Source organism: Bos javanicus, chromosome 12, assembly GCF_032452875.1.
Source record: "Bos javanicus breed banteng chromosome 12, ARS-OSU_banteng_1.0, whole genome shotgun sequence".
NCBI classification, from domain to species: Eukaryota; Metazoa; Chordata; class Mammalia; order Artiodactyla; family Bovidae; genus Bos; species Bos javanicus.
In genome coordinates, this window is record NC_083879.1 from 11888548 (window position 1) to 11915217 (window position 26670).

The window sequence follows — 26670 nt, forward strand, 5'->3', positions numbered from 1 at the left end:
ACCCAGTTCAGTGATGTAAAAAGCATATATGCTTGCTAGTTAAAAACCTCCATTTCTAGCATTTGGCCTATTTTTAAATGCAATGGATGAACTCTGTCTAGTGATCTGACTATTTAATGCTAAATTCAGAGCTTCTGTTTACTATCTGATGTGTTTATACTCAAAATAGCAGGTAAAATACATTTCAAAGTCTGTAGCTTCTTACAGATCTAGCTTTTGCTTGGTGGCAATTATTACTAGATAATGGGGCTTGAGTGGATCATTCTGGTGATGATGAAACGTTAGATTACTTTTGACTTAAAAAAAAAAATGTGGCCATGCTTTGAGGAGTGTGGGATCTTAGTTCCCCAACTGGGGATCGAACCCCCACCAGCTGCATTGGAAGTATGGAGTCTTAACCACTGGACCTTCAGGGACGTTCCTTCTTATTTGTTTTTAAAGTTTATTTTATTAAATTACTTTTGGAAAGGGATATTTCCAATTTATTGAAGCAAAGTATCCAAACAATTAATTGCTTTATTCTCTTTAAAGGAAAAACCCACAAAAACAAAGAGGACAAGATAAAAACAGGTTAGGGAGAAAGAGAGAATCAGTCTGAGAAGGTCTCCTGTCCAATCTTGATCTCTGATAACCACTGGGTTTATCAACAACACTTGCACAGAACTTTCTGTTTCAAAGAACCCTTCCTTGTTTTTTTCTTCCAAGATATACAAACATATTCTTAAAAAAATCTTCAAGCACCTGCTTGAATGAACACAAAGGACGAAGGAGAAGAGCAAGGGAATGATGCTGTTTCTGGGCAAGATCTGGATACAGGGGTTGGAGGCATTTTCTGGGGGAAGGAATGTACTTAGAATGAATGCCTCGAGTAAGAGTAATAGTTCTTTTAGAAAAAAGGTAATTTGAAATACTAATAAGAAAAAACAAATTATAACTAAAATATGAATTATATGAAGAATAATTAGTTTTCAAAGCATCTAGAGATCACTGGTTTTGAGAAAAACTACAATGCTAGTCAAAGTCAGTGGATAGATTATTTCACTTTGAAACCTCTAGAAATTTAATGTTTGGGGGATGTGCTTAGTTGTCATGCATAGCAGGTCAAGTTCTTTTGGAATTCTAAACCTTCTTAGGTGTCCTGGCTCAGCTTTTTTGTAAGGAGTTCGAATGGCTATCTACTGGGGACGGGATATTCCTGCTGTGGTGTCCATGATTAGCTCTAAGATGGTTGCTATGCTCTTGTTACTTATTAAAAGAAAGCAATTTCCATCAGTCTTGGGAGATTCTGACCGTGGGAATAATGCCTCCCGTGGTGACCCCAGGATCTCAGGTAGCAAGATACTGTGTGGTATTTGAGAATGCATTATGGGTTTATAATGCAAAGAAGACTTTCATTAAGACATGGTAAGTGGGAGGAGTGGGGAACCCTTTTCCTGGTATGCAAATGTTTTGTATGAGGATACATTCTGAACTCATAATTCCAAAATACCAGAGGGATCCTACAAAACCACATTCTACATAAAATAAAACAAACAGAAATAAAATGACTAATAACCAGTTTATCACGTGACCTGCTGGACTGGGGTAGTCCTTATTAACATCTATTGTCCCAAAGTAATTATTAATAGTGCCCATCTCAGTCTCACACGTGGAATCACATGGTCGTCCTATAATAACCAAGAATGTGGATAACACCCAGCCTGTTGGAGTTTATTACTCCATCTGCATATTGAATTAAACTTTCTTTCTGGGTAGTAACTGCCACAGGCCATACTGGGTTATATATGTCTCACCATCTGGCAGAAGAGTGCATGCATATTTGTCTATATTTGTCTGTAAGGATCTGTTTATTCCAAGCCCACATTAACACCACTTTTCTGAAAGTAGAATGGTTTGAATTTTGAGATAAAAAATTAATTTTTCAAAATTCACAAATAAAATTTCTAGTATCAGTTTTCTTACAGTGACTCTTTATGAAAACTTACAGCATAATAGATACACTTCAGCTTTTCCAGATACTTCTATACACTCTGAAAGAAAGTGAAAGTGTCAATCACTCAGTGTGTGATCCCAAAGCTCCCCTGTCCATGGGATTGCCATTCCCTTCTCCAGCGGATCTTTCCAACCCAGGAATCGAACCTGCGTCTCCTGCATTGCAGGCAGATTCTTTACTGTCTGAGCCACCAGGGAAACAGGTTTCTCTGCCAGCTGTGGCCTTAGCCCCAAATGCCGCTCAGCCTCAAGCCAGCCCCGCTGCGGCCCTGTCTCTCTGCACTCAGTTCTACCTGACCGCTTGCCTTTTCCCTTGGGGACAAGTCCCTACCTTGGATCTCTCTGTTAGCTACCAGGTCTCAATTTGACTCCCCATGGCATGAGTCTGTGCACTGGTCCCCTGCTTCATCTTTTCTCTGGAGTTTCAGGGATCCCTTTGCCCGATCCAGAACCCCTTCTTCCTAGACTCCCAGCTGCAGTCAGCCATCACACTCCTGGTTCTCTATTTAGCCTGTGCTCTTTTCAGTAAGGACAGACATTCAGGACTTCTCAACTTGGGACAGCTGGCACCCGGGACAGTGCCTGGTGAGCAGGAGATTTCAACAACCAGTTAAGTGCTGAATGAATGCCGAAGCTACCTTCTCATCACCTGGAGCTGGGGTTCCTTCCAAGTGCCCCTTCCACCTGTCTCTTTCCATGTGAGCAGGAATGAAATTCACACTGGGCTCCCATTGCCAGCACTAGGCTCTGGGGTGGGCAGTCTGGAGAAAGTGACTCTTTTTTCCTGATTTGTCCAGAGATGGCCCTTTGGCAATCCACCCTCCCCCTGTTGTTCAGTTGCTCAGTTGTGTCCGACTCTTTGCGACCCCACGGACTGCAGCACGCCAGGATTCCCTGTCCTCCACCATCTCCCAGAGTTTGTTCAGACTCATGTCCATTCAGTTGGTGATGCCATCCAACCATCTAATCCTCTGTTGTCCCCTTCTCTTCCTGTCTTTGATCTTTCGCAGCATCAGGGTCTTTTCATATCAGGTGGCCCAAGTATTGAGATTCTCAGTTCTTCCAATGAATATTCAGGGTTGATTTCCTTTAGGACTGACTAAGGATTGACTTGTTTGATCTCCTTGCAGTCCAAGGGGCTCTCAAGAGTCTTTTCCAGCATCACAGTTTAAAAGCATCATTTCTTTGGCGCTCAGCCTTCTTTATGGTCCAGCTGTCACATCCATACATGACTACTGCAAAAACCATAGCTTTGACTATACGAACCTCTGTTGGCAAAGTGATGTCTCTGCTTTTTAATATACTGTCTAGGTTTGCTACGGGATTTCCCTGGTAGCTCAGTTGGTAAAGAAGCTGCCTGCAGTGCAGGCCACCGGTTCAATTCCTGGGTCGAGAAGATCCCCTGGAGGAGGACATGGCACCCCACTCCAGTATTCTTGCCTGGAGAATCCCCATGGACAGAGGAGCCCGGCGGGCTACAGTCCGTGGGGCTGCAAAGAGTCGGACACAACTGAGAGACTAAGCACAGCACTGAGAGATAAACCCAGCACAGTGGCTTATCATAGCTTTTCTTCCAAGGAACAAGTTCGCTAGCTCTGCACAGTGGCCCATATGTGCCGGAAGATCACTCCCACATGGAAATGTTTTAAGTGAGGTTGGATAAGTGCAGCACTCAAGGAACAAACCCTGGGAGAGTAAACCTGTTATCTCCTTTCTTACGTCTTATCATATTATGTAAAATCCCAAGGATTCTGCTTGAAAGAATCTTAGTATGTGAGCTGACTAACGCGGATGCTTTGTATTGTGCTATTATTCAATATATTACAGCATTTTTCTCTCCAGGGAAGTGGAGTGACTACTCTTAGCTACAGGAAAACCCTTATAAAGCTCTTTCTGAGGATTTCCTCATATCGGCCTTCACGCAATACCTAGACACGTTGCATGTGAAGAAAAACAGCATGTAGGGAGGTGGTCTACCCTGCCCATAGGCACTTTTCTTGGGTGATCAAAAAATATGTATTTTGTTCAGTCTTAGAAGAAGAGACATGTATTCCTGCTACTCAAAATGTCCTCTAACAGTGGTTAAGAGCACAGACAGTGGAACCAATTTCCTTGGATTCAAATCCTGGCTCTTGATACTTGTTAGTTTGGTAAGGTACTTCATTGTTAAATGAGGTTAACAACCTTATAGGGATGTGTCAAGAAGGGTTAATATGCATACTCACTGGGAATAGTGCCTGGCCACATTAAATGTATACGTGTTAATTATTGAAAGTGAAAGTGTTAGTCGATCAATCGTGTCCAATTCTTTGTGACCACACAGACCATAGCCCGCCAGGCTCCTCTGTCATGGGATTTCCCAAGCAAGAACACTGGAGTGGGTTGCCATTCCCTTCTCCAGGGGATCTTCCCGACCCAGGGTTTGAACCTGGGTCTCCTGCATTGCACGCAGATTCTCTGCCATCTGAGCCACCAGGGGAGTCCAAGTGTTAACTATTATTACTATTTTATTTTCTGAGTGTGAAATAGACACTGCTTAGTACAAAATACTCAGTTTTTTCAGTAGAGATGAGCCAAATATCTATCAGATTAATATCAGCACTGGGAAAAAGTTAACTCAGGATTTTAATCAAGAATATTTTCTGAAATTTAGGCTGAGAATTCTACACTCTTATAATAACACTCCCCTCTCTTATAGTAACTCTTATAATAACACTATATGTCCAGTCTTATACTAACACTCATGATCTGCTGTTCATTCATGACCTCGCACAGGAAGTTCAATGTTGCTGCAAGTATTACAAACACCAAACTGATGTTTCCTAATGCAGTGCACACTCTGCCCAGAACGCAGCAGCCCCTTTATGGCTTTGGCAGCTGGAATGAGAACTTGACGACTTCTGAGCTCCTGAGAACATGTTTGCTCAAAGCTGCAAAAGATGGGGCCTGAAGGGGACTCAAAACATTTTCAGCCGTATGGCTGCTCCAAGTAAGACTTGAGAGAAATGGATACCTTAAAAAATGAGAATGGAAGAGGCTGAAGTGCCAGGGAAAAGGCAGGTCTTTGCCTACAAATTTCAAGTTAGGCTTTGCTCTTCAGTTTATTTCACTTGTTCACTAGGATTTCTTTCTCTTAAAATCAGATACCATCAGATGTGCATTTCCCATTTTCTTCATAAGAATATATTCATCTAGAGGAAGAAAGGCATTTCCAAGAATGCAGAGAAAAGAATGTGTGCTATTTTTTTTCCCTCTCGTTAAAGTTCTGAAAGAATATTCCTGATTGATATGTGCAGAGTTGAACCATGTTGCTGCTGAGAAGAATTCATTCATTCATTCACTCCGTGAACACTAATGAAGAGGGTCTCCCTGTGCTTGCACCAGGCGTTGGGAAGAGTGTGAACAATACATCCCTGACCCCTGCCCCTGCCCTCATACTGCTGACAATCCAGGCACTTCACATACATTACTTTTAATACTCACAATTCTTCATGTTAGGCATGGTTATTTCTACTTTGCAAGCCAGGAATCAAAGACTTAGAGAAGTGAAGTGACTTACCGTCACACAAAATTAACTGGTGATGCTAGGATTCAAGTTCCAGTCCATCTCATTCCAAAAGCCACGTTTATCAGATTCTTTCTACTATATCACACTATCTTCACATAATAAGTGTGAGTTTTTTATTCTGACACTTTCTCTTTTTTTTGAACAAGTGTGTTTTCGAGAGTTATAGAATTCAGTGTTTTACAAAGTGTAATATGGTTCAAGAAAGTGAGGAATATTTTTGAAAAACAATCACTTTTTCCTTCTTAATATATATCAGATTTATAAAAAACAATATCGGTTATTTGGACAATAGCTCAATGAGTAAGCATCTCTTCCAGAAGGTTAGTAAAATATAATATTTATACATGGTCTGAATCGGTTTTATACCAGCCCATCTTGAACATGACCAGCAGACTTAATGCCTGCTCTACAGTACAAAGCTGATGGTGTCACTTACTGGCCGTAGGACACAAAGCATATGACACAATGAGATCCTGTTTCTTCATCTGTAAAACGGGGGTATCGTTGCCTGTCACATGGAGCGCTACAAAGAGTAAATGGAGGACAGAACAGAAAGCTTAACAGTGATGGGCACGCTTCAGTCCCTTTCCTTTGCCCCACATACGACATACTAGCTTTTCTAACAATGGTAGTAAATCTTACCTCTGTTTAGCATTTACAGACAAAAAATACCTCCATTGGAAATATCCCAGAGCATGAAGATCACTGCCTTCGATGCTCTGCTTGTAGTACAAACTTAGGTTTTCCTGGTGGCTCAGACAGTAAAGAGTCTGCCTGCAGTGCAGGAGACTGGGTTCGATCCCTGGGTCAGGAAGATCCCCTGGAGAAGGGAATGGCAACCCACTCCAGTATTACTGCCTAGAGAATTTCATGGACAGAAGAGCCTGGTGGGCTACAGTCCATGGGGTCGCAAAGAGTCAGACAGGACTAAGCAACTGACAGACCTATGCTACAACCTAGATGGAAAGAAGCTCCTAGGTACATTTTTCTGGATGCCTCAGATTAAGGGTGATTATGAAGGGTCTGAATGGATAACCCCTAAACCTCTAGGATTCTTTCACTTATGCAAATTAGGTCTCAGAGTAAGGGTGATTATAGAGGGGTTTGAATGGCTAATCCCCAAACCCCAAGGATTCTTTCACTTATGCAGATTAGGTAAGGACAGATGTACACACTAGGGCTTCCCACTGGCTCAGTGGGAAAGAATCTGCCTGCAGTACTGAAGACACAGGAGATGCAGGTTCGATCCCTGGGTCAGGAAGAGCCCCTGCAGAAGGAACTGGCAACCCACTCCAGGATTCTTGCCTGGAGAATGCCATGGACAGAGGAGCTGCAGTCCACAGGGTCGCAAAGGGCTGGAACACAACTGAAGCAACATAAACAGCAGCAGCATAAAAACACACCAACACATAGAGTTTATCTACACAATGATATAATTGAAAAAGAAGTGAGCGCGTGTGTTCATTCAAGACTGTTGCTTGGGATTTTCCTCCTGAAAGCCTAAGCGTTTATTTCATTCATCTGAGGAACACATGTTTACTGGGTGTCCAGGAAAGTGCAGGGCACTGTGCCAGCACTGGGCATACGGCGATGAACAAAACAGCGATGCTTCTCCCTTTCAAAATCAGTTTTGAGGTCACATGTACTTATCAATAAATATTTATTTATTGATAAATAAATATTACTCAGATAATTCAGATAGGAGTGGCGTTAGCCTGAGTTTATCATAAAACTAGTTCTGGATTCCACCAACTAGGGGGAAATGTCACATGATGTATGTCGCAGACAATCTATACAACTAGCAGAGGGGCTCTTTACTAACATAGTATAAAAGTACCTCTGGGATGTCCCTGGCGATTCAGAATCAGATGAGTCTGATTGTTCTGACTGTGATTCAGGTTGTTAAGAATCTGCCTGCTAATAAGCAGAGTACAGCATGAGAAACGCTGGGCTGGAGGAAGCACAAGTGGAATTAAGATTGCTGGAAGAAATATGAATATCCTCAGATATGCAGATGACACCACCCTTATGGCAGAAAGTGAAGAACTAAAGAGCCTTTTAATGAAAGTGAAAGAGGAGAATGAAAAAGTTGGCTTAAAGCTCAACATTCAGAAAACGAAGATCATGGCATCCGGTCCCATCACTTCATGGCAAATGGATGGGGAAACAGTGGAAACAGTGTCAGACTTTATTATTGGGGGCTCCAAAGTCACTGCAGATGGTGACTGTAGCCATGAAATTAAAAGATGCTTACTCCTTGGAAGCAAAGTTATGACCAACCTAGACAGAATATTAAAAAGCAGGGACATTACTTTGTCAACAAAGGTCTGTCTAGTCAAGGCTATGGTTTTTCCAGTAGTCATGTATGGATGTGAGAATTGGACTATAAAGAAAGCTGAGCGCTGAAGAATAGATGCTTTTGAACTGTGGTGTTGGAGAAGACTCTTGAGAGTCCCTTGGACTGCAAGGAGATCTAACCAGTCCATCCTAAAGGAAATCAGTCCTAAATATTTATTGGAAGGACTGATGCTGAGGCTGAAATTCCAATACTTTGGCCACCTGATGTGAAGAGCTGACTCATTGGAAAAGACCCTGATGCTGGGAAAGGTTGAAGGCAGGAGGAGAAGGGGACGACAGAGGATGAGATGGTTGGATGGCATCACTGACTCAATGGACATGGGTTTGAGTAAACTTCAGGAGTTGGTGATGGACAGGGAGGCCTTGGCGTGCTGTGGTTCATGGGGTCGCAAAGAGTCAGACACGACTGAGTGACTGAACTGAACTGAATGCAGGGAATATGGGTCCAACCCCTGGTCTGGAAAGATTTCAGATGCTTTGAGGCAACAAGCCCGTGTGCCACAACTATGAGCCTGCTCGCCCACAGCCCGTGCTCCGCGGCGAGAGAGGGTACCGCGCTGAGAACCCTGCGCACCGCAGCTAGGGAGCCGCTCGCTCTCTGCAGCTAGAAAGCCTGAGCGTGGCAACGGAGACCCAGCGCAGCCAAAATTAATTAATTAATTTTTATAAAGTACCTCTGGACTCTGTAGCCCCAGGTAGTGTCTCGGGTTTCCTGAGCCTGACCACTGCTTATTATGATGATAAAAAAAAGATTCCCCTTTTTAGCCTTGGATAAAATCCTATCCAAATAATTCTTCTGAAGCTTGAGATTACATTACTTATCTCATTCAGGTTTTAAAAATATTTCTAATTTTTTTCTGCCAGTAACCAAGCCCTTTTCCCTCACGGAGAAAGACCTTGGTTTCTGAAACAGTTCTTCCCTTGACATTTCTTGGTGGGGGTGGGCATTATTTCCCCTGAAAAGTAAACAAGGGGATAAAAACAAGGTGACTCAAAGGATGAGGAAGTCTGTTTTTCTAGAGAACAAAAGGCCTTTTCACAGTATGTCAAAGATTTAACTGTGAACTTTCCTGAACGTAAACACTGTTCAAATGGCAAAAGGAATTTCATCTATGTCTGTAAAAGTTCCTGCACAATAGTTCTTGCTTGAAGCTACATTTGGCAGTCAGTAAAATAATCTTTTTCTTCAAATACTTTGCATACAGACCTACAAAAATGTTTTTATTGTCTCAGAAGTGATAGTTATAATTACCTTCATAATAGCAATAATATCACAGATCAGAGTACTGCTAAAGGCAAGTCATGTCATGAATTACAAGTGACATCATTTATGCCTAGAGTCTTCATGAATAAAGAAATATTTTATGAGAGAGTTTAAAATATTAGGCTGATGCTTTCCATTTAGCAAAAAAAAATTTTTAAGTTACAGGGCACTAGAGTTTAAAAGCAGATTTTGTGAAAACTGAGGTACAGCTGATTTGCAATGTTGTGTTAGCTTCCGGCATACTGCACGGCAATTCAGTTATACACACGCACATTCTCTTTCACATTCTTTTCCCTTATAGCTTATTACAAATGAGGATAGTTCCCAGTTCTATACTGTAGTAAAGGCAGACGTTGTTATGATCATAGAAGACAACTATTAATGTTTTAAACTGACAGAAATTATGAGATTTCAGTAAGCTAAACCATTTAATTTTCCTACTTTAAAGTTTTATTCTTTACAAGCCTAGTTCTCAATAACTAAAAATTGATGCTGGTAATTATGTTGATAATATTGAATAGAGCTCCACGCCACAACCAAGTTATATAACTATTACGGAAAGGCAGAGATCTTTCCTTACCCATCTGCAGATCTTGCAGACATCCCATGATCACCGTCACTAGCCCAAACCCCACTGCAGCCAGATGCTAGGGTTCTTTCTCTCATCATTAAGGAAGGATTGCACAACTGCTAGAATATGAGGAGGAGTACAACTCAGGGTCAGAGGATGTGGAGATTTCCTTTTGGGTTTTCTATTTCCAAATACTGAGTATGAAACAAGACTCAGATGTCCTCCAGGCCCCAGTGTGGCCGGGCTTCGTGTGCATCTGTGTGGCATCCCCTCCTCCGTCCCCTTGCACGGATCTGGGAGGCATCCGTTCTTTCCATGGAACGTGTGTGTCATTCAGGCAGACTGATGAAGGAGCGCGTTGCTTCCTCGGAGCTCCTGGGAGAGCGGAGGACACAGAGGAGCTCTTGAATGACCTATCCCACGTGGAGGAACAGGACTGAGAGAGGGCGATGGCATCTCTGGAGACCCCTGGCTGGAAGGGGTCCAGCGAGTCTCCTGGGGTGGAACACGAGATTCCACATTACAGGAAGGGACTGAGGTGGGCAGAGGAGCCATAAGGCTCATGCTGTAATAACAGTAAGAAAGGATGATTCTCCCAATGCCCTCTTCCCCAGTTCCATTTCCTAAGGAAAGGAAGAGTCCTAAAGACACAGAACCGCCTTTTCAGCTGCTGCCATCAAATACATGTACAATCTCAGATAGGTCACTTAATCTTTCCAGGCCTCAGTTTACTCATTGGGGTTGCCTTGTGGTCTCTGAGGTACCTAAAGTTATTAATGATACCAAACATTTGGTTGTTGCTGTTCAGTCACTAAGTCGTGTCCGACTTGTTCTGACCCCATGGACTGTAGCCCGCCAGGCACTTCTGTCTTTGGGATTTTCCAGGCAAGAATACTGGAGTGGGTAACCATTCCCTTCTCCAGGGGATCTTCCTGGACCAGGGATCAAAACCACATCTTCCTGCACTGCAAGCGGATTCTTTCCCACTGAGCCACCAGGGAAGCCCTGCAAATATTTACTGCGTGCTACTATTTGCCATATGCTGAAATATGCATGGGTCATGAATATCAGTACTTGTCATACACTCTACCCATGGGTTATCTCAAGTTTTATCACTCCCATTTAACGTGAAGAGCCTGAGGCTTGGGGAGGTACAGTGAGTTGTTTGCAGTCACACAGCTGGTACGGAGAGGAGCCAGGATGCAGAGGCTGGTCTGTCTGGTTTCAGAGTTGGTCCTTTTATGAGTTATGCCAGATTTCCCCCATTTCATGATTTTCACCATAGTAAACAGGTGTGAGTCATTTGTTTAAAAAAAAAAAGAGGAACCATTAGTTTGTGACCGGAAGAATGAACTGGATATGATCCATAGCTTTGCTCCTTGTAGGAGAGGAAGTTTGGCTCCTTCCTTCGGCTTCTGTCTGCCGTGTCTCTCTTCCTGGCATCTGGCAGGGTGGAACTGCCCATCGACTTGGCAAAGACCAGGCCATCCACTGGGCTCCACTTTCCACGTGTGCCATCACTGTGCACCAAATGCGTAATAGGCTTCCTGGTGGCTCCCACGCTGGTGAATGAGCTGATTGGTTTATGACTTGTCTCCTTTAGGGAAATCCAGTCAGTCTGTTTCTCTCTGCTCTACCTCTCCTGTGCCTGCACCTGATGGGGGAGGTCAAGCTGAGGCCTCTGCGGGTATGGCTCAGAGTCTAAGGGAAGGAAGCAGGAAGACCCACTTTGGCTGCCAGGCTCAAGTCTTGCTTTCTTTTACTACTCCTGCACTGAGTGTAGATGGGTATGAGGCAGGAGGAAGATGGGCCTCCCAGGGCAAAGCAACTGGAGATTCACTTTCTACTGACAGAAACTCCAAGACAAGAACAGCAGGGCAATTAAGGCGAGGAGGCTGGGCCCTGCCCAGACCACATATTTCTTGCTCTCAAAGTCAGGAGACGGCTCTGCGCAGAAAGGCTCACTGGAGGCCAAAGGGGAGTCATGTCAAGGGATGTTCTACCCAGAGGCCTTTTCAGTAAAATCCATCTTGGCTAAGAGATGCATGCAACACACATGGGAGAGTCCTGAGATGCACCAATTTGATATACCTGAACCAGACAAATCAAAATGATTGGCCAAAGGAAACCCAGAAGAAATACCCCATAAAAGTAATTCAAACTACCAGAAGGGCCACGACTCAGCAACTCAGGGACTTTCCCTGAGTCTGCCTGTGTGTCTGTCCATAGGTACTGTACTCTTTTCCTCCGAATACATACTTGACTTGCTCCACTACTTTCCCTCTTTGTGGAAATTCTTTTCTGCAAAGCCGAAGGGCCAGGACCTTTGTCACTGACCACTGGTCTGGTGGCTAGCATCTGGTCCTTTCCCAGCCCAGTCTCTGGCTGGGAACCAAGCCCTGCCCCAAGCCATTGCACCCAAGATCAGGTACTGGTCCATTTACTAATAACCTAGTATATATACATTGGTACTTGGTATCCCTTTTGGGTAGATTTTTCGTGTTCACAGCTCCCTTGGTTTGGAATCCTGCGGAGGCAAGGCGTAAGCGATAGATAAGACATTCCTAAGTCCTAGCCTCATACAATCTAATACCCTTAAGTTCTCAGGTTGCCTATAACAAGTACAGAACCTGAGTTAGTGACTTAAAAACTACCCATGAAGGAAAGTCCAGGCCCAGATGGTTTCACCATCGAATCCTTTCAGATATTTATAGAAGAATTAATAGCAACTCTTTGCAAGAATTGTTACAAATAATACTTTTCAACTGATGCTGTGAAGCCAATATTATCCTGATACCAAATATCAGAAAAAGACATCACAGGAGAGAACACTACAGATCAGTATTTTTCATAAAAATAGATGCAAGAGTTTTCAACAAAATAATAGCGAACTTAAAACCAGCAATACATTAAAAAAGGATTATATGCTATGACCAAGTGGGCTTTATCCCAGGAATGCAAGACTGGTTTCACATGAAATTCAATTAATACAAAAGACCATATTAATAGAATAAAGTGGGGGAAAAAACACACGATCACCTTCACAGCTGCATAAAAAGCATTTGACAAAATTCAACACTCTTTCATGATAGGAACACTCAATAAACTAGGGATGTAAGGGAACTCCCTCAAACTGATAAAGGTTATCTACAAAAAAACCCACAGCTAATACCATGCTTAATGATAAAAGACTGACTGTTCTCTTCCTTGATGAGTAACAAGACAAGGATGCCCACGCTGTACCAATTTAACACTGTACTGAAGAGTCTAGTCAAAATGGAAACAAAAGGCATCAAGATTGGAAAGAAAGAACTAAAGCTACCTCTATGTGCAGATGAAATAGTCTTGTACATGTAGAAAGTCCTAAGGCATCCACTAAAAACCATCAGAACTAATAAACAAGTTCACCAAATTTGCGGGATGCAAGATACAAAGTAAAAGTCAATTGCATTCATATACATTAGCAGTGAAACAATCTGAAAATGAAATTAAGTTCCAATTATAATAGCATCAAAAGGAGTAAAATAGTGCAAAACATATTCTCTAAAAACTATAAAATATTCTTGAAAAAAATTAAAGAACACCTAAACAAATAGGGCATCCATGTTTATGGATCAGAAGACTTATCTTTTAGATTGTTCTATGGCCTGAATGTTTCTATTGCCCCCCACTTATATGTTAAAATCTTAACACCTGATGTGAGGTATTCGGAAGTAGGGCCTTTGGGAGGTGTTTAGGTCAGGAGGGTAGAGCTCTCATGGATGGGATTAGTGCTTTTATGAAAGAGGCCCCAGAGAGCTTGACCCTTCCTCTACAGAGCTATGACCCAGGAAGAGGACTGAATACCTGACACCACTCATTGCTGGATTAAGTGGTTTAATTTTTTTTTTAATTATTGATAATTTGGTAAACATAATATATACCAGGACTAAGGAAAAACAAGTATGAGGAAAACACAGTTCCTGGCTTCAAATACTTAAACGTGTTGTAAAGGACAGTAAGATAAGATAATTTCATAAAGAATTCAAGGCAGGTTGTGTAAGTCCCACAGGAAAGGTATAGACCTAGTGGGTGGAGCCAGGAGGAGGAAGAGGCCGCACCTGCCTAGCGGAGGGGCTGGAGAGGTAGCACTTGGCATGGAAGCCTGTGCCCCACAGAAACAGGAAAGAGGGAGTGAGAGAAGTGAAGAGAAAGTCGCTCAGTCGTGTTCGACTCTGCAACCCCATGGACTTGTAGCCTTCCAGGCTCCTCTGTCCATGGAATTCTCCAGGCCAGAATACTGGAGTGGGGACCCATTCCCTTCTCCAGGGGATCTTCCCAACCCAGGGATTGAGTCCAGGTCTCCCACATTGCAGGCGGATTCTTTACCAGATGAGCCACCAGGAAAGACCCCAAAGAGGGAGTGGTGGAAGGGAATGGGCTGTGGACGGCAAGCAAACGCTAGCAAAATGCGGGGGAAGGCAAGAATGGGCTGTGTCTGGGGAGGAGTTTGGCTTGGGTAGAGTGCAAGCTGGGTGTTTGTAGGCTGGGGCGCGCTGCGGGGGCTCTGGGTGCCAAGAAGAGTGGACTGTATTTCACCTTGGCCATGGCACGGTTTCTGAAGACTTCTGATCTAGGGTGACATGTTCAGAGTTGACATTTAAGAAAATTTAACTCAGCAGTCTATGTAGAATGGATTAGAGTAGGAAGACTCTGAACCTCAAGCAAACTTCAATTTTTAGGTAGAGATTAGATATTGTAATGTTTAGGGTAACTTTTATCTTCATATACTCAAGAATACTATAAGGAAATGCTAGGTAATCAGCAGGTATACTTGAATTAGAAGAAAAATTTATGAGTTATAGTCAGGCAGATAATCATATTATCTGTATTTCAGGTGGGATACCTTTACTATGTACATGTTTCTTTGTGAATAATTTTGAGTAGAGCAATTTTTTTTGATTGCTATTTTGAGTACTGTTAATTTTTAAAGTACTGTTACTATTTAATTATGAGGTTATTTTTTCTTTCATCCTATCATTCCCAAAGATTTGCTGTTAAAGACGGGGTGCTATTTTTTCTGCTGAAATGCACTTTCAGCTTTGTAATGTCTATTAGTGGTAAAATAGAATTTATTCCCAGTTACCAGGCTTATATCAAACCACCGAAATTTAGAGCTGAAGGAAATACAGTACACCAGAATGCATTATGCATGCACTCAGCCTCGTATCTCAGAAGGAAGACATTCTACCATGAGGGGTTTGCTTGCACAAGTTAGAAATAAAATTAGAATCATCCTACAATCATCACACCTCTGCAAAACTGGTTGGGACAGCAAAGAATCTATTCCTTGGACTGTTCATCCTAATCAATGTAAGTTATGATCAAAGAACCAACTCCTCCTCCAATAAAATGAGTTACTGTACATACTCAACATGTGTCCCCAAAATATCAAATTTAATTCAGCAGCTCTTTATGAATTTTAAAGTTAGTTCCCCATGCTCTCTAATTAATTCTCCATTTATTATACAGATTTATGACAGTGAGTAATAACACTTCACATCCATATACTACTTGTCAGTGTGCGGAGCACTTGAACATATGTTATCTCATTTGGTTTTTACAGTTCTGTGAGGCAGCTGCTATGATTAGATTCATTTTACAGATGGAGAGATGCAGCTTCCAAGGCATTAAATGACTCGCCTACGGTCACTGGATACAACTGGAAATCAAACTCAGTTTTGGCTCCCTGGTTCACAGGTGTTCACTCTGCAGCCACAAACCAGCATGTGTAGGAAAACTAGGGAGCAAGAGACTTATTGCCATTCGGTCCTTTGCCAATCTAGGCAACAGTCAGCGAGTAAACAGTGAACTCACAGAAACAGAAGATCCAGCCTTCTGGAAAACACCGACGGAGTTGGCTGCTTCTATTATCCCTCTGAGGGACCTCACAAAAGCTTTAAATGACCAAATTAATTACACATCCATGTATTGATTCACTGATTTATCAAGAATTTATTGAGCTCTGACCAGGTATCAGATGCCCAAGCAGACGCCTAAATGGGGCATGAATTCTGCTCTGGGGAAGCTTGCCTTTCTGACACACATCAAAGTAAGAGATTGCAGTGTTACCAGGGCTTGGGGACGCCATGGAGGGGTGAATGCTGCTGGGGGTGGGCAGGTTGGTGCCATCTGCTCAGCCTTGAAGGATGACACAGAGGTGGGTGATGTGCAGTCCAACCAGACAGGACAACATGAGCATGATGGAAAGTGCGAGGCAAGGAAATGAATGCTGTTGTTTTAAATTTTAACTAATTCATTTATTTCAGGCTGTGCTGGATCTCCGTTGCTGTGAGGGCTTTTCTCTAGCTGTGGTGGCTTCTCTTGTTGCAGAGCACGTGCTCCGGGGTGCGGGCTTCAGTAGTCATGGCCCGTGGACTCAGTAGTTAGGGCTCCCAGGCTCTAGAGCACAGGCTCTGCAGTCGTAGCGCACACAGGCTTAGCTGCCCCAGGCCATGTGGGATCTTTTCAGACCAGGGATCGAACCCATGTCTCCTGCATTGGTAGCAGATTCCTATCCACTGGAACACCAGGAAAGCCTGGAAATGCATGTTTAAGAGCTGTGCGGAGAGCTTCATTCTTCTCATTCTTCTGTGACTGGAGAATTTGCTTTGTCACTTGTAAGATGCATAAACAATAAAAAACATTCTGGACCAGATTGGATTTTTTCCTCCAATTATTAATATATTTATGTTGTTTATTATTGTGATGTAAACCTCATATAAACCCCAAAATACATACTTGATATACTCTGACATTTGTCAGTGGACATGCATATAACTTGGGGAGGAAAGATATAATTTTTATCTTTTATACCTAAATAATTTTTTGAGATGCTTGTTTTCCTTCCTTTCTTTTCCTTCCCTCTGATTTAAGCAGATTTCATTTTTAAATAATTATCTCAGGGTAGGTACGTAACAATGCAGAAAGCAGAGGTAGATTGTATCTTTTTGGTTCAGTTAACTTCAGTCACTCAGTTGTGTCCAACTCTTTGCGATCCCATGAACCGCAGCACGCCAGGGCTCCCTGTCCATCACCAACTCCCAGAGTCCACCCAAACCCATGTCCATTGAGTCAGTGATGCCATCCAACCATCTCATCCTCTGTCATCCCCTTCTCCTCTTGCCTTCAATCTTTACCAGGATCAGAGTCTTTTCCAATGAGTCAGCTCTTCGCATCAGGTGGCCAAAGTATTGGAATTTCAGCTTCAACATCAGTCCTTCTAATGAGCACCCAGGACTGATCTCCTTTAGGATGGACTGCATGGAACTCCTTGCAGTCCAAGGGACTCTCAAGAGTCTTCTCCAACACCACAGTTCAAAAGCATCAATTCTTCGGTGCTCAGCTTTCTTTATAGTCAAACTATCAGATCCATACATGACCACTGGAAAAACCACGGCCTTGACTAGATGGACCTTTGTCGGCAAAGTAATGTCCCTGCTTTTGAATATGCTATCTAGGTTGGTCATAACTTTCCTTTCAAGGAGTAAGCGTCTTTTAATTTCATGGCTGCAGTCACCATCTGCAGTGATTTGGGAGCCTAGAAAAATAAAGTCAGCCATTGTTTCCACTGTTTCCCCATCTATTTGCCATAAAGTGATGGGACCAGATGCCATGATCTTAGTTTTCTGAATGATGAGCTTTAAGCCACCTTTTTCACTCTCCTCTTTCACTTTCATCAAGAGGCTCTTTAGTTCTTCTTCACTTTCTGCCATAAGGGTGGTATCATCTGCATATCTGAGGTTATTGATGTTTCTCCTGGCAATCTTGATTCCAGCTTGTGCTTCCTCCAGCCCAGCATTTCCCTGATGTACTCCACATAGAAGTTTAATAAGCAGGGTGACAATATATAGCCTTGACACACTCCTTTTCCTATTTGGAACCAGTCTGTTGGTCTATGTCCAGTTCTAACTGTTGCTTCTTGACCTGCATACAGGTTTCTCAAGAGGCAGGTCAGGTGATCTGGCATTCCCATCTCTTGAAGAATTTTCCACAGTTTCTTGTGATCCACACAGTCAAAGGTTTTGGCATAGTCAATAAAGCAGAAATAGATGTTTTTCTGGAACTCTCTTGCTTTTTTGATGATCCAGTAGATGTTGGCAATTTGATCTCTGGTTCCTCTGACTTTTCTAAAACCAGCTTGAATATCTGGAAGTTCACTGTTCAAGTATTGCTGAAGTCTGGCTTGGAGAATTTTGAGCATTACTTTACTAGCGTGTGAGATGAGTGCAATTGTGCACTAGTTTGAGCATTCTTTGACATTGCCTTTCTTTGGGATTGGAATGAAAACTGACCTTTTCCAGTCCTGTGGCCACTGCTGAGTTTTCCAAATTTGCTGACATATTGAGTGCAGCACTTTCACAGCATCATCTTTCAGGATTTGAAATAGCCCAACTGGAATTCCATCACCTCCACTAGCTTTGTTCGTAGTGATGCTTTCTAAGGCCCACTTGACTTCACATTCCAGGATGTCTAGGTGAGTGATCACACCACCGTGATTATCTGGGTCGCAAAGATCTTTTTTGTATAGGTCTTCTGTGTATTCTTGCCACCTCTTCTTAATATCTTTTGCTTCTGTTAGGTCCATACCATTTCTGTCCTTTATCGAGCCCATCTTTGCATGAAATGTTCCCTTGGTATCTCTAATTTTCTTGAAGAGATCTCTAGTCTTTCACATTCTGTTGTTTTCCTCTATTTCTTTGCATTGATCGCTGAGGAAGGCTTTCTAATCTCTCCTTGCTATTCTTTGGAATTCTGCATTCAAATGGGTATATCTTTCCTTTTCCCTTTTGCTTTTCACTTCCGGTCTTTTCACAGCTATTTGTAAGGCCTCCTAAGACAGCCATTTTGCATTTTTTTTTTCTTGGGGATGGTCTTGATTCCTGTCTTCTGTACAATGTCACAAACCTCTGTCCATAGTTCATCAGGCACTCTGTCTATCAGAGCTAGTCTCTTAAATCTATTTTTCACTTCCATTGTATAGTCATAAGGGATTTGATTTAGGTCATACCTGAATGGTCTAGTGGTTTTCTCCACTTTCTTCAATTTCAGTCTGAATTTGGCAATAAGGAGTTCATGATCAAAGCCACAGTCAGCTCCCAGTCTTGTTTTTGCTGACTGTATAGAGCTTCTCCATCTTTGGGCGCAAAGAATATAATCAGTCTGGTTTCAGTGTCGACCATCTGGTGATGTCCATGTGTAAAGTCTTTTCTTGTGTTGTTGGAAGAGGGTGTTTGCTGTGACCAGTGCATTCTCTTGGCAGAACTCTATTAGCCTTTGCCCTGCTTCATTCTGTACTCCAAGGCCAAATTTGCCTATTACTTTTTGGTTATTGTATTGTAAATCAGGAATTGGCAAATATTTTCTATAAAGAGCCAGATAGTAAATCTTTTAGTCTTTATAGGCTATACGATCTATGTTGCAACTATCCAATTTTGCCCTTGGAGTCAGGAAATGAATGGGGCTGTGTTCCAATAAAACTTTATTCATGGGCATTGAAATTAGAATTTCATATAATTTCCTTGTGTCACATAATTTTTTTCTTCATTTGATTTTTTTCAACCATTAAAAACGTAAAAAATCAGGACTTCCCTGGTGGTCCAGAGGTTAAGAGTCCGCATGCCAATGCATAGGACACGAGTTCGATCCCTGGTCTGGGAAGATTCCACATGCGGCGGGGCAACTATGCCCGTGTGCCACAACTACAGGGCCTTCTACGCTCTGCAACAAGAGAAGCCAACACAGTGAAGCTAGAGTAACCCCTGCCCGCTGCAACGAGAGAAAGGCCGCTGGCAGCAATGAAGTGCGGTCAAAAAATAAATAAAATAAAATAAATATTTTTAAATTAAAATAAATTTTTAAAAAAATTAAAAAAAAATTTTTAAGTAAAAAAAGAAAGTTCCTTTAAAAACGAAAAAGAAATTAAGATCCAGAAACATACAACTGTGTAAAGCCACTGATCAGTGGTGGACCCAGGAAAAGGATATGGATCTCTTAGTTCTTGACCTCAGGACATTTCTCTGTACCCCATGATAGAACTAAAAGTTCGGAATTCAATTCATAAAAGCCTTTCATATCATAGTCAAAAGAAGGAAGGAACATTGACTCAGGTCTTCGGGTTAATCCGACTACACTTACAAATTATAACTTCCAAATACGGTGCAGTGAAGACATTCATTGGTTGCTGAAGTTGTCTGTTGTTGAAGTTAGCTGAAATACTCCTCTGCCAAGCTCACAGACACCCTCGTGTGGTCACTGGTAATAATGATTCTAGCCAAACGATCACAAAAAATCTGGAGCTATTTAAAGTTAATGATGAAGTATAGCAAGATTGGTAGATAAAATAACGTAATAATAAAAAGTCACTATAATTATATTCATTTAGGTCCTGGCCAATGGCCAGGGGAAAAACTATCTCAGACCAAATCTTTAAGGAGACTTAAAGATTAGAATGGATGATTACTTAAGGCTTGTTTATAATACATTTCTCTTTATAATGAAGAAAAATATTCAATGTATGTGGTGGCTGTATCATCTCAGATTTTTGTAGGTTTTCCTCCACTATCAGTGATTGTGAATGACACAGCGTTCTGGGGCTCCATGCAATTGCTATGTGTAGGGAATTGCTATGTGTAAGGTAGATGGAGAAGGGGATGACAGAGGATGAGATGGTCGGGTGTTATCACTGACTCAATGGACATGAGTTTGAGCAAGCTCTGGGAGATGGTGAAGGACAGGGAGGCCTGGTGTGCTGCAGTCCATGGGGTTGCAAAGAGCCAGACACAACTGAGAGACTGAGCAACAACAACAACAAAAGGTAGTTGAACCTGAGGGCTCTGCTGAAATGTCTCCTATGAAACGTAACTACAGCTCAGAGGGAGGAAGAAGAAGGAAGAGAGTATATTACAGAGAAGCTGATGAGCTGCAAATGTTCAGGGTGCTCTCAACACCCACTCGACAACTCATTGGTGATCTGGTTAAACGGGAGTAGGTTAGAATGTGTCTTTTGTATTAACAGGTTGACCTAAATGAATAGGCCATGCCCCCCAAAACTGCTCAAAGACATAGCATTTGCCCCAGTACAGAAAATCAGTGACCAAAGCCCTTGGATTTATTTTTTGTGTCACAAAATAAGGATGTACTCAAAAAATGACTGAGGCATGTCAAAAGGACAAGGAACTGGCTTAAAGGGGTTTGCACTGGCTAGATCTAGAGCAACTTGAACACTAAAATAACTAAGAATGGCAATAGACATAACCTATTAAGTAAGACAGAAATTCACAATATCACACTGATAAAAAATAGAAGATCGAAGGGATAAGGGAGAGCAGTTCCTGAGCTTAGACTGTCAGCGATAAATGCGGAAGGAATGACAGAACTGGAAAAAATCACTACTTGGCAACCCCAGCAACAACAACTGATTCAAGCAAGAATCATCAACGGATGATAAAGTTTGGTGAAAAACAAAATATCTGCCTAGCCTCAAAATGGATGCTCAGGAGACACAGCATTCATTACAAAAAGGAAAAACAGCAACTTCACAGTGGAGAATACAGCGGAGATAGTACCTTAACCAAATGTTCAAAGTTAACGTCACCAGTGACGGGACAGATCGACAGCCGGGGTGTCACCTAACAGGGTATGCTGAGGAAAACACAGAGTCATTTCTGGGAAAATTCAGCCAAAGGTGAACTGAATCTAAGACGAGAAAACATCAGATACACGCAAACCAAAGGATGCGCCACAAGATAATTGGCTTACATGCTTCAAGAATGCCAAGGTCGTGAAAGTCAGAGAAAGATGAGGACCTGTTTGGGATCGAAAGGTAACAGTGATGTTAGCTAAGCTGTAACAAATAATCTGGACCATTTCCTTTTGGTAAAAAGGATGTTACCGGGGACATGTGGAATCTGAGTAAGTTTTAGATGTTAATGTAGTATCCATGTTAACTTCCTGATTTTGAGGTCTGTGTTGTGGTTTTGCAGGAGAGTGTTTTCGTTTTGAGGAAATATACACCGAAGCGTTTGGAGGTAACAGGGTATCATGCCTATGACTTACTTTGAAGCGGTTCATGGAACAATATACGTAGACAATGGGCCTTTGGCAGAGTGGGGGAGGAAGTGAGTGGGACGGATGGAGAAGTAGCATCGCCACATGTACACTATTGTGTGTAAAATGGATAGTTGGTGAGAAGTTGCGTAACACAGGGAGCCCAGTCCAATGCTCCGTGATGACCTAGGGAGGCGGGACGAGGGAAAGAGAGGGAGGCTCAAGGGGGAGGGGATATACGTATAATTACGGCTGACTCACGATGCTTTATGGCAGAAGCAACACAACATTGTAAAGATTAAAAAACAAAAAATTTTAAAAAGGAAAAAATACATAGAAAGATTAAAATAAGCAAGCAGTTTTAAAAGATGTAATTAGACCTGGTGAAGAAAAACAAAAGGGTAAATTACTTAGGTATACCTGAGAAAAGAAATTATAAATAGAGCTTGGATTTAAGGATCTCAGGGGGAATGCTTTTTCTTTCTGGAATTTTTTTTTAATTGAAGGATAATTGCTTTACAGAATTTTGTTGGTTCATCAGCCACAGGTGTACATACATGCCCTCCCTTTTGAGCCTCCCTCCCATCTCCCACCCCATCCCACCCCTCTAGGTTGATACAGAGCCCCTGTTTGAGTTCCCTGAGACATACAGCAAATTCCTGGTGGCTATTTTACATATGGTAATGTAAGTTCCCATGTGACTCTCTCCATACATCTCACCGTCTCCTGTCATTTTTATTATCAGCTACCTTTGGTGAACATATGCTCCTATGTAACTCACCAAAGATGAAAAGATATAGTGAAAAACTCAGAGGTGGCTTTATTTATAAATATGTATAATTTATAACTATAATTTTATATAAATAGATATAAAATTAAAATTAAAAATATATTCATTTATAAATACATCTAAATATTTCTTGAACTGGGCTTGGATGAGGAGTTAAATTTGGAATCTTCAGGTCTGCTGCTGTTTAATCTCAAGAGCAGTCAGTAGCTTAGCCTTCCTTAAAGAGATGTCCAGCTGATTTTTATACTTCTAAGAACAATAATTGGGCTTCCTAGGTGGCGCTAGCGGTGAAAAACCCAATGTGGGTTCAGTCCCTCGGTAAGGAAGATCCGCTGGAGGAGGGCATGGCAACCCACTCCAGTATTCTTGCCTGGAGAATCTCATGGACAGAGGAGCCTGGTGGGCTACAGTCCATAGGGTTGCAAAGAGTTGGATATGACTGAAATGCCTCAGCACACACAAGTACAGTAATTATGAGCTACAGGATGGGGGAAAAAATCACATTTTAGTATTAGAACTAGAGTGACAATAATAGCTATTATTTATTTCTGTGAAATGGAGAAGGATATGGCAACCCACTCCAGTATTCTTGCCTGGAGAATCCCAGGGACAGAGGAGCCTGGTGGGCTGCCGTCTATGGGGTCCCACAGGGTCGGACATGACTGAAGCGACTTAGCAGCAGCAGTAGCATTGCTGTGAAATAGCCTTTATATGTTGGGTTGGCCTAAAAGTTCACTCAGGTTTTTCTGTAACATCTTATGGAAAAATCCAAATGAACTTTCTGGCCAACCCAATATTTGCTGTGGGTTCTATGAGTTAACTCGAGCCAGACTTAGAGCACATGAATTTGTTTCTGAGATTATGTCAAGGCCTTCTCTCTCTGGGCAATGACTCTTATGTAAATACGATGGCAGAACGGTTGAGGTCATGATGACTCACAATCAAATGCAGCACTTTCCCCTTTGACTAACACAAAACCCATACAAGTTTTAGATTCTCCCAGCAGGGCTCTATAGATGCTGTTCTTTATGGAAAGGATTATTCAACTCACACCCGCTATGTGAAACATAAGGCGTTTAATAGCCTTTAAGACAGACATATCTAAAAGGAAAAAAATAATAAAAATTATCAGGTATTAGTTCTTTTCATTGAAGGGAAAACCCATTGCAATTTCATCAGAGCACTGTCAAGAAAGACTTGACAATTTCATTCGGAACCCCAGCAACTGGAAAGTCCCATGAGAAAATTGTAACTAGAATATTTACTCCTGCCCTACATGTACTTAGAAAACCAAGCACATATTTATGAAGTACTCAGTCTAGGAATTAAACAAAAGGTAAAATTGATGGATGCTATGCTTTTGAACTGTGGTGCTGGAGAAGAGTCTTGAGAGTCCCTTGGACAGCAAGGAGATCAAACTAGTCAGTCCTAAAGAAAATCAACCCTGAATGTTCATTGGAAGGACTGATGGTGAGGCTAAAGCTCCAACACTTTGGCCACTTGATGTGAAGATTTGACTCATTGGAAAAGACCCTGATGCTGGGAAAGACTGAAGGCAAAAGGAGAAGGGAGCTGGCAGAGGATGAGATAGTTAGATAGCATCATCAATTCGATGGACATGAATTTGAGCAAACTCCAGAGATAGTGGAGGACAGAGGAGTCTGGTGTGCTGCAGTCCACGGGGTTGCAAAGAATCAGACATGACTTAGCAACTGAACGACAATGTATATAATCACTGGCCTAATTATCATCATTTTGCATTTGGTCAGGGCCATGTATCATAAATGTTGTGCTGAGTGCAAAAGAAAATAAATGTGACAACAGTCGTGGCCTACAGAAAGCCCTCACCTGAGAGGTCAGCAGCTGGCACTTGGAAGGTAGCTGTCAAAACTACCAAAAAGGAAAAAAAAAACAACCCCCTGGCTATGTTTTTGCTTATTCAGTACTTCTTCCAGGGTATTTCCCTAATTCCTAACACGTGGTTCAGATGGGACTGATACAGCCCTCTCTCATCTCAAAGCCTAGAAGTGGAGACATGACCGAGATGTGACCACCTACCAGTACCCCAGCACTATGGTCACGGTGACGGGTTTAGAGATGGGCATCTGACCTCAGGGACCCGCCGGAGCACTTCTGAGGACTTCTGCTGGAATTATGGGCAAAGACATGCCCCTTTGATGGGACTGCCAGCTGAGAATCATGCAGCGCCTAGTGCTACAGGGCTGTCTTTGCTACCAGATGGAGAAGGACTGTAAGAGTAAAGCCACCTCAGAAAAAGCACAGCCAGAGGGAGAGGGTCTTGGGTCCCGTGTCAGTCCACAGTGACACCAGGGTCCCACGGAGCCCATGGTTTGAGCTGAACCTGAGGTCTGGGGCTTCCTGGTTATATGAGCCAATTTACCCCCTTCTGTAGTTTAAGTTAGTGAGAGGAGAAGTTTTGCCAGTTTTAATACCTTTTCTTTTTCCATAAAAAATCTGGAATCACATGAAATAATAGGTCCTCTAGTCAGAGTTTTGGAGAGAACTTATTCTTCTGTCAGCTTAACCCTAGCATCCCAAATACATTCTCTGAAGTCATAAATGCCATGTAACAAGGCTGTGTCGTGAGTCAGAATTAGAATTAGCATAAGGCTCTTTTCCTAAGAGATCTAATATACAGAGTCCATGGCGAACTGAAGCAAAGAAAACCAGGAATATAGAGACTGGGAAATTGCTAAAGTATTAAAAAGATTTTGAACACATTGGGGAACTATTGGGTTAAACAAATTGAAGGGGTTTCTTTATTGTGACTTCTCAAAGCCAGATACTTATTAATTATAAATTCATCTCTAAGCATCTCTTAGGTTATGTTTAACAGCTTGAACATTGATTCTTTAGTTTTAGAAAAGGGTTCTGAGAAAATGCTTTCAGAAACATCTGACTATACGCATTTCTATAAACATAGCTTATCTGTCCTGATCATTTTGCTTGATCTCTCTCCTTTCCTTAGCAGCTAACCATTTTCATGGTTTCAATTGAAAACCTCCATGCTAATGATCACTGTGACTCTCGCTAGCTTGGCGTTCCAGTCCAGTTGTTAATATCCAATTACTGACTGTCAATGGAATATCTCACCATTATCTCAAATTCAGCATACGTGAAATGTCTTAACCCTACCTCCTCTCCAACTTTCCTGATTCCTTCAGTGATGTGCCGCTTGGCTGGGCATCCACACTAGAAACACTCAGGATGTCTGTCTTCATGTCCCTGTCTGGCCTTCCGGTGTCGACTCACACCTGGCCATCGCCATGGCGTTACCGCTGCCCTGCTGCACTAAGGATTCTTTCCAGATGGCACATCACTGCCAAGTCCACGTTCCTAACATAGCCTTCACGAATCTGTGTACTTTCCCACGAGGATCTTCAGCAGCTCTCAGTCACAGGAACCTAAAAACCTCACTGGGCTTCCACACAGCTTGGTTACTCCTGTTTGGGTGACGATTTACACAACTTCCCTCCAAATCCCATATGCTTACCTTTATCTTACAATATGCTGCAGATACGCTTAACACAGACCAAGGGTTACTGAGTGAGCTTCCTTTCAACTACTTTTAAAAACATCCTGTGTCAGTAAGACTGTGCTGAAACAAAAGCATACTCGATCTGAAATCCCCCAGCTTGTGTGTTTCTGGGGGTCCCAGACCCGGCTCGTATTCTTGCCCCTGCTCTGGAGTACTCCCACCCCACCCTCCGGTCTCCTTGGGATAGATGGTGTTGAACCCAGATTTGCGCTCTGGGCTTTGCGCTTGCATCACACTGGCTGTGGGGTTTGTCCACTGCTCCTCTGGTGTCTGTGTCCACATCTCTCCTGGACTTGTGGGGATCCAAGCCCCTCTTATTATGGAAACACAAGGATTGTGTTTGTATCTGTGCCTGTGGTCGTTTTGTCTAGATTGCCTGGAATGCCCTTCCCTCTCCTTTTCAACTATCCAAACACATAAATAGTAGGAAAGTTCAACTGAAGCCCCATCTCCTTTGCTTATGAATTTCATCCTAATGGGT

General features: G+C 42.3%; 1 protein-coding gene across 6 annotated transcripts in view; it reads right to left on the reverse strand.

The window, feature by feature from the left end:
- The window catches only part of VWA8 (von Willebrand factor A domain containing 8), a 401675-nt gene that overhangs the window by 95505 nt on the left and 279500 nt on the right, over nucleotides 1–26670 (reverse strand). The window contains exon 38 of one of the 6 annotated variants that reach the window (XM_061434482.1): nucleotides 9119–10128. The exons of the other annotated variants lie outside the window; for them this stretch is intronic. Coding sequence (XP_061290466.1) covers nucleotides 10087–10128 — 42 coding nt within the window. The 3' untranslated portion in view covers nucleotides 9119–10086. Of the gene's footprint in view, nucleotides 1–9118; nucleotides 10129–26670 lie in introns of those variants that run through there. 6 annotated transcript variants of the gene reach the window in all.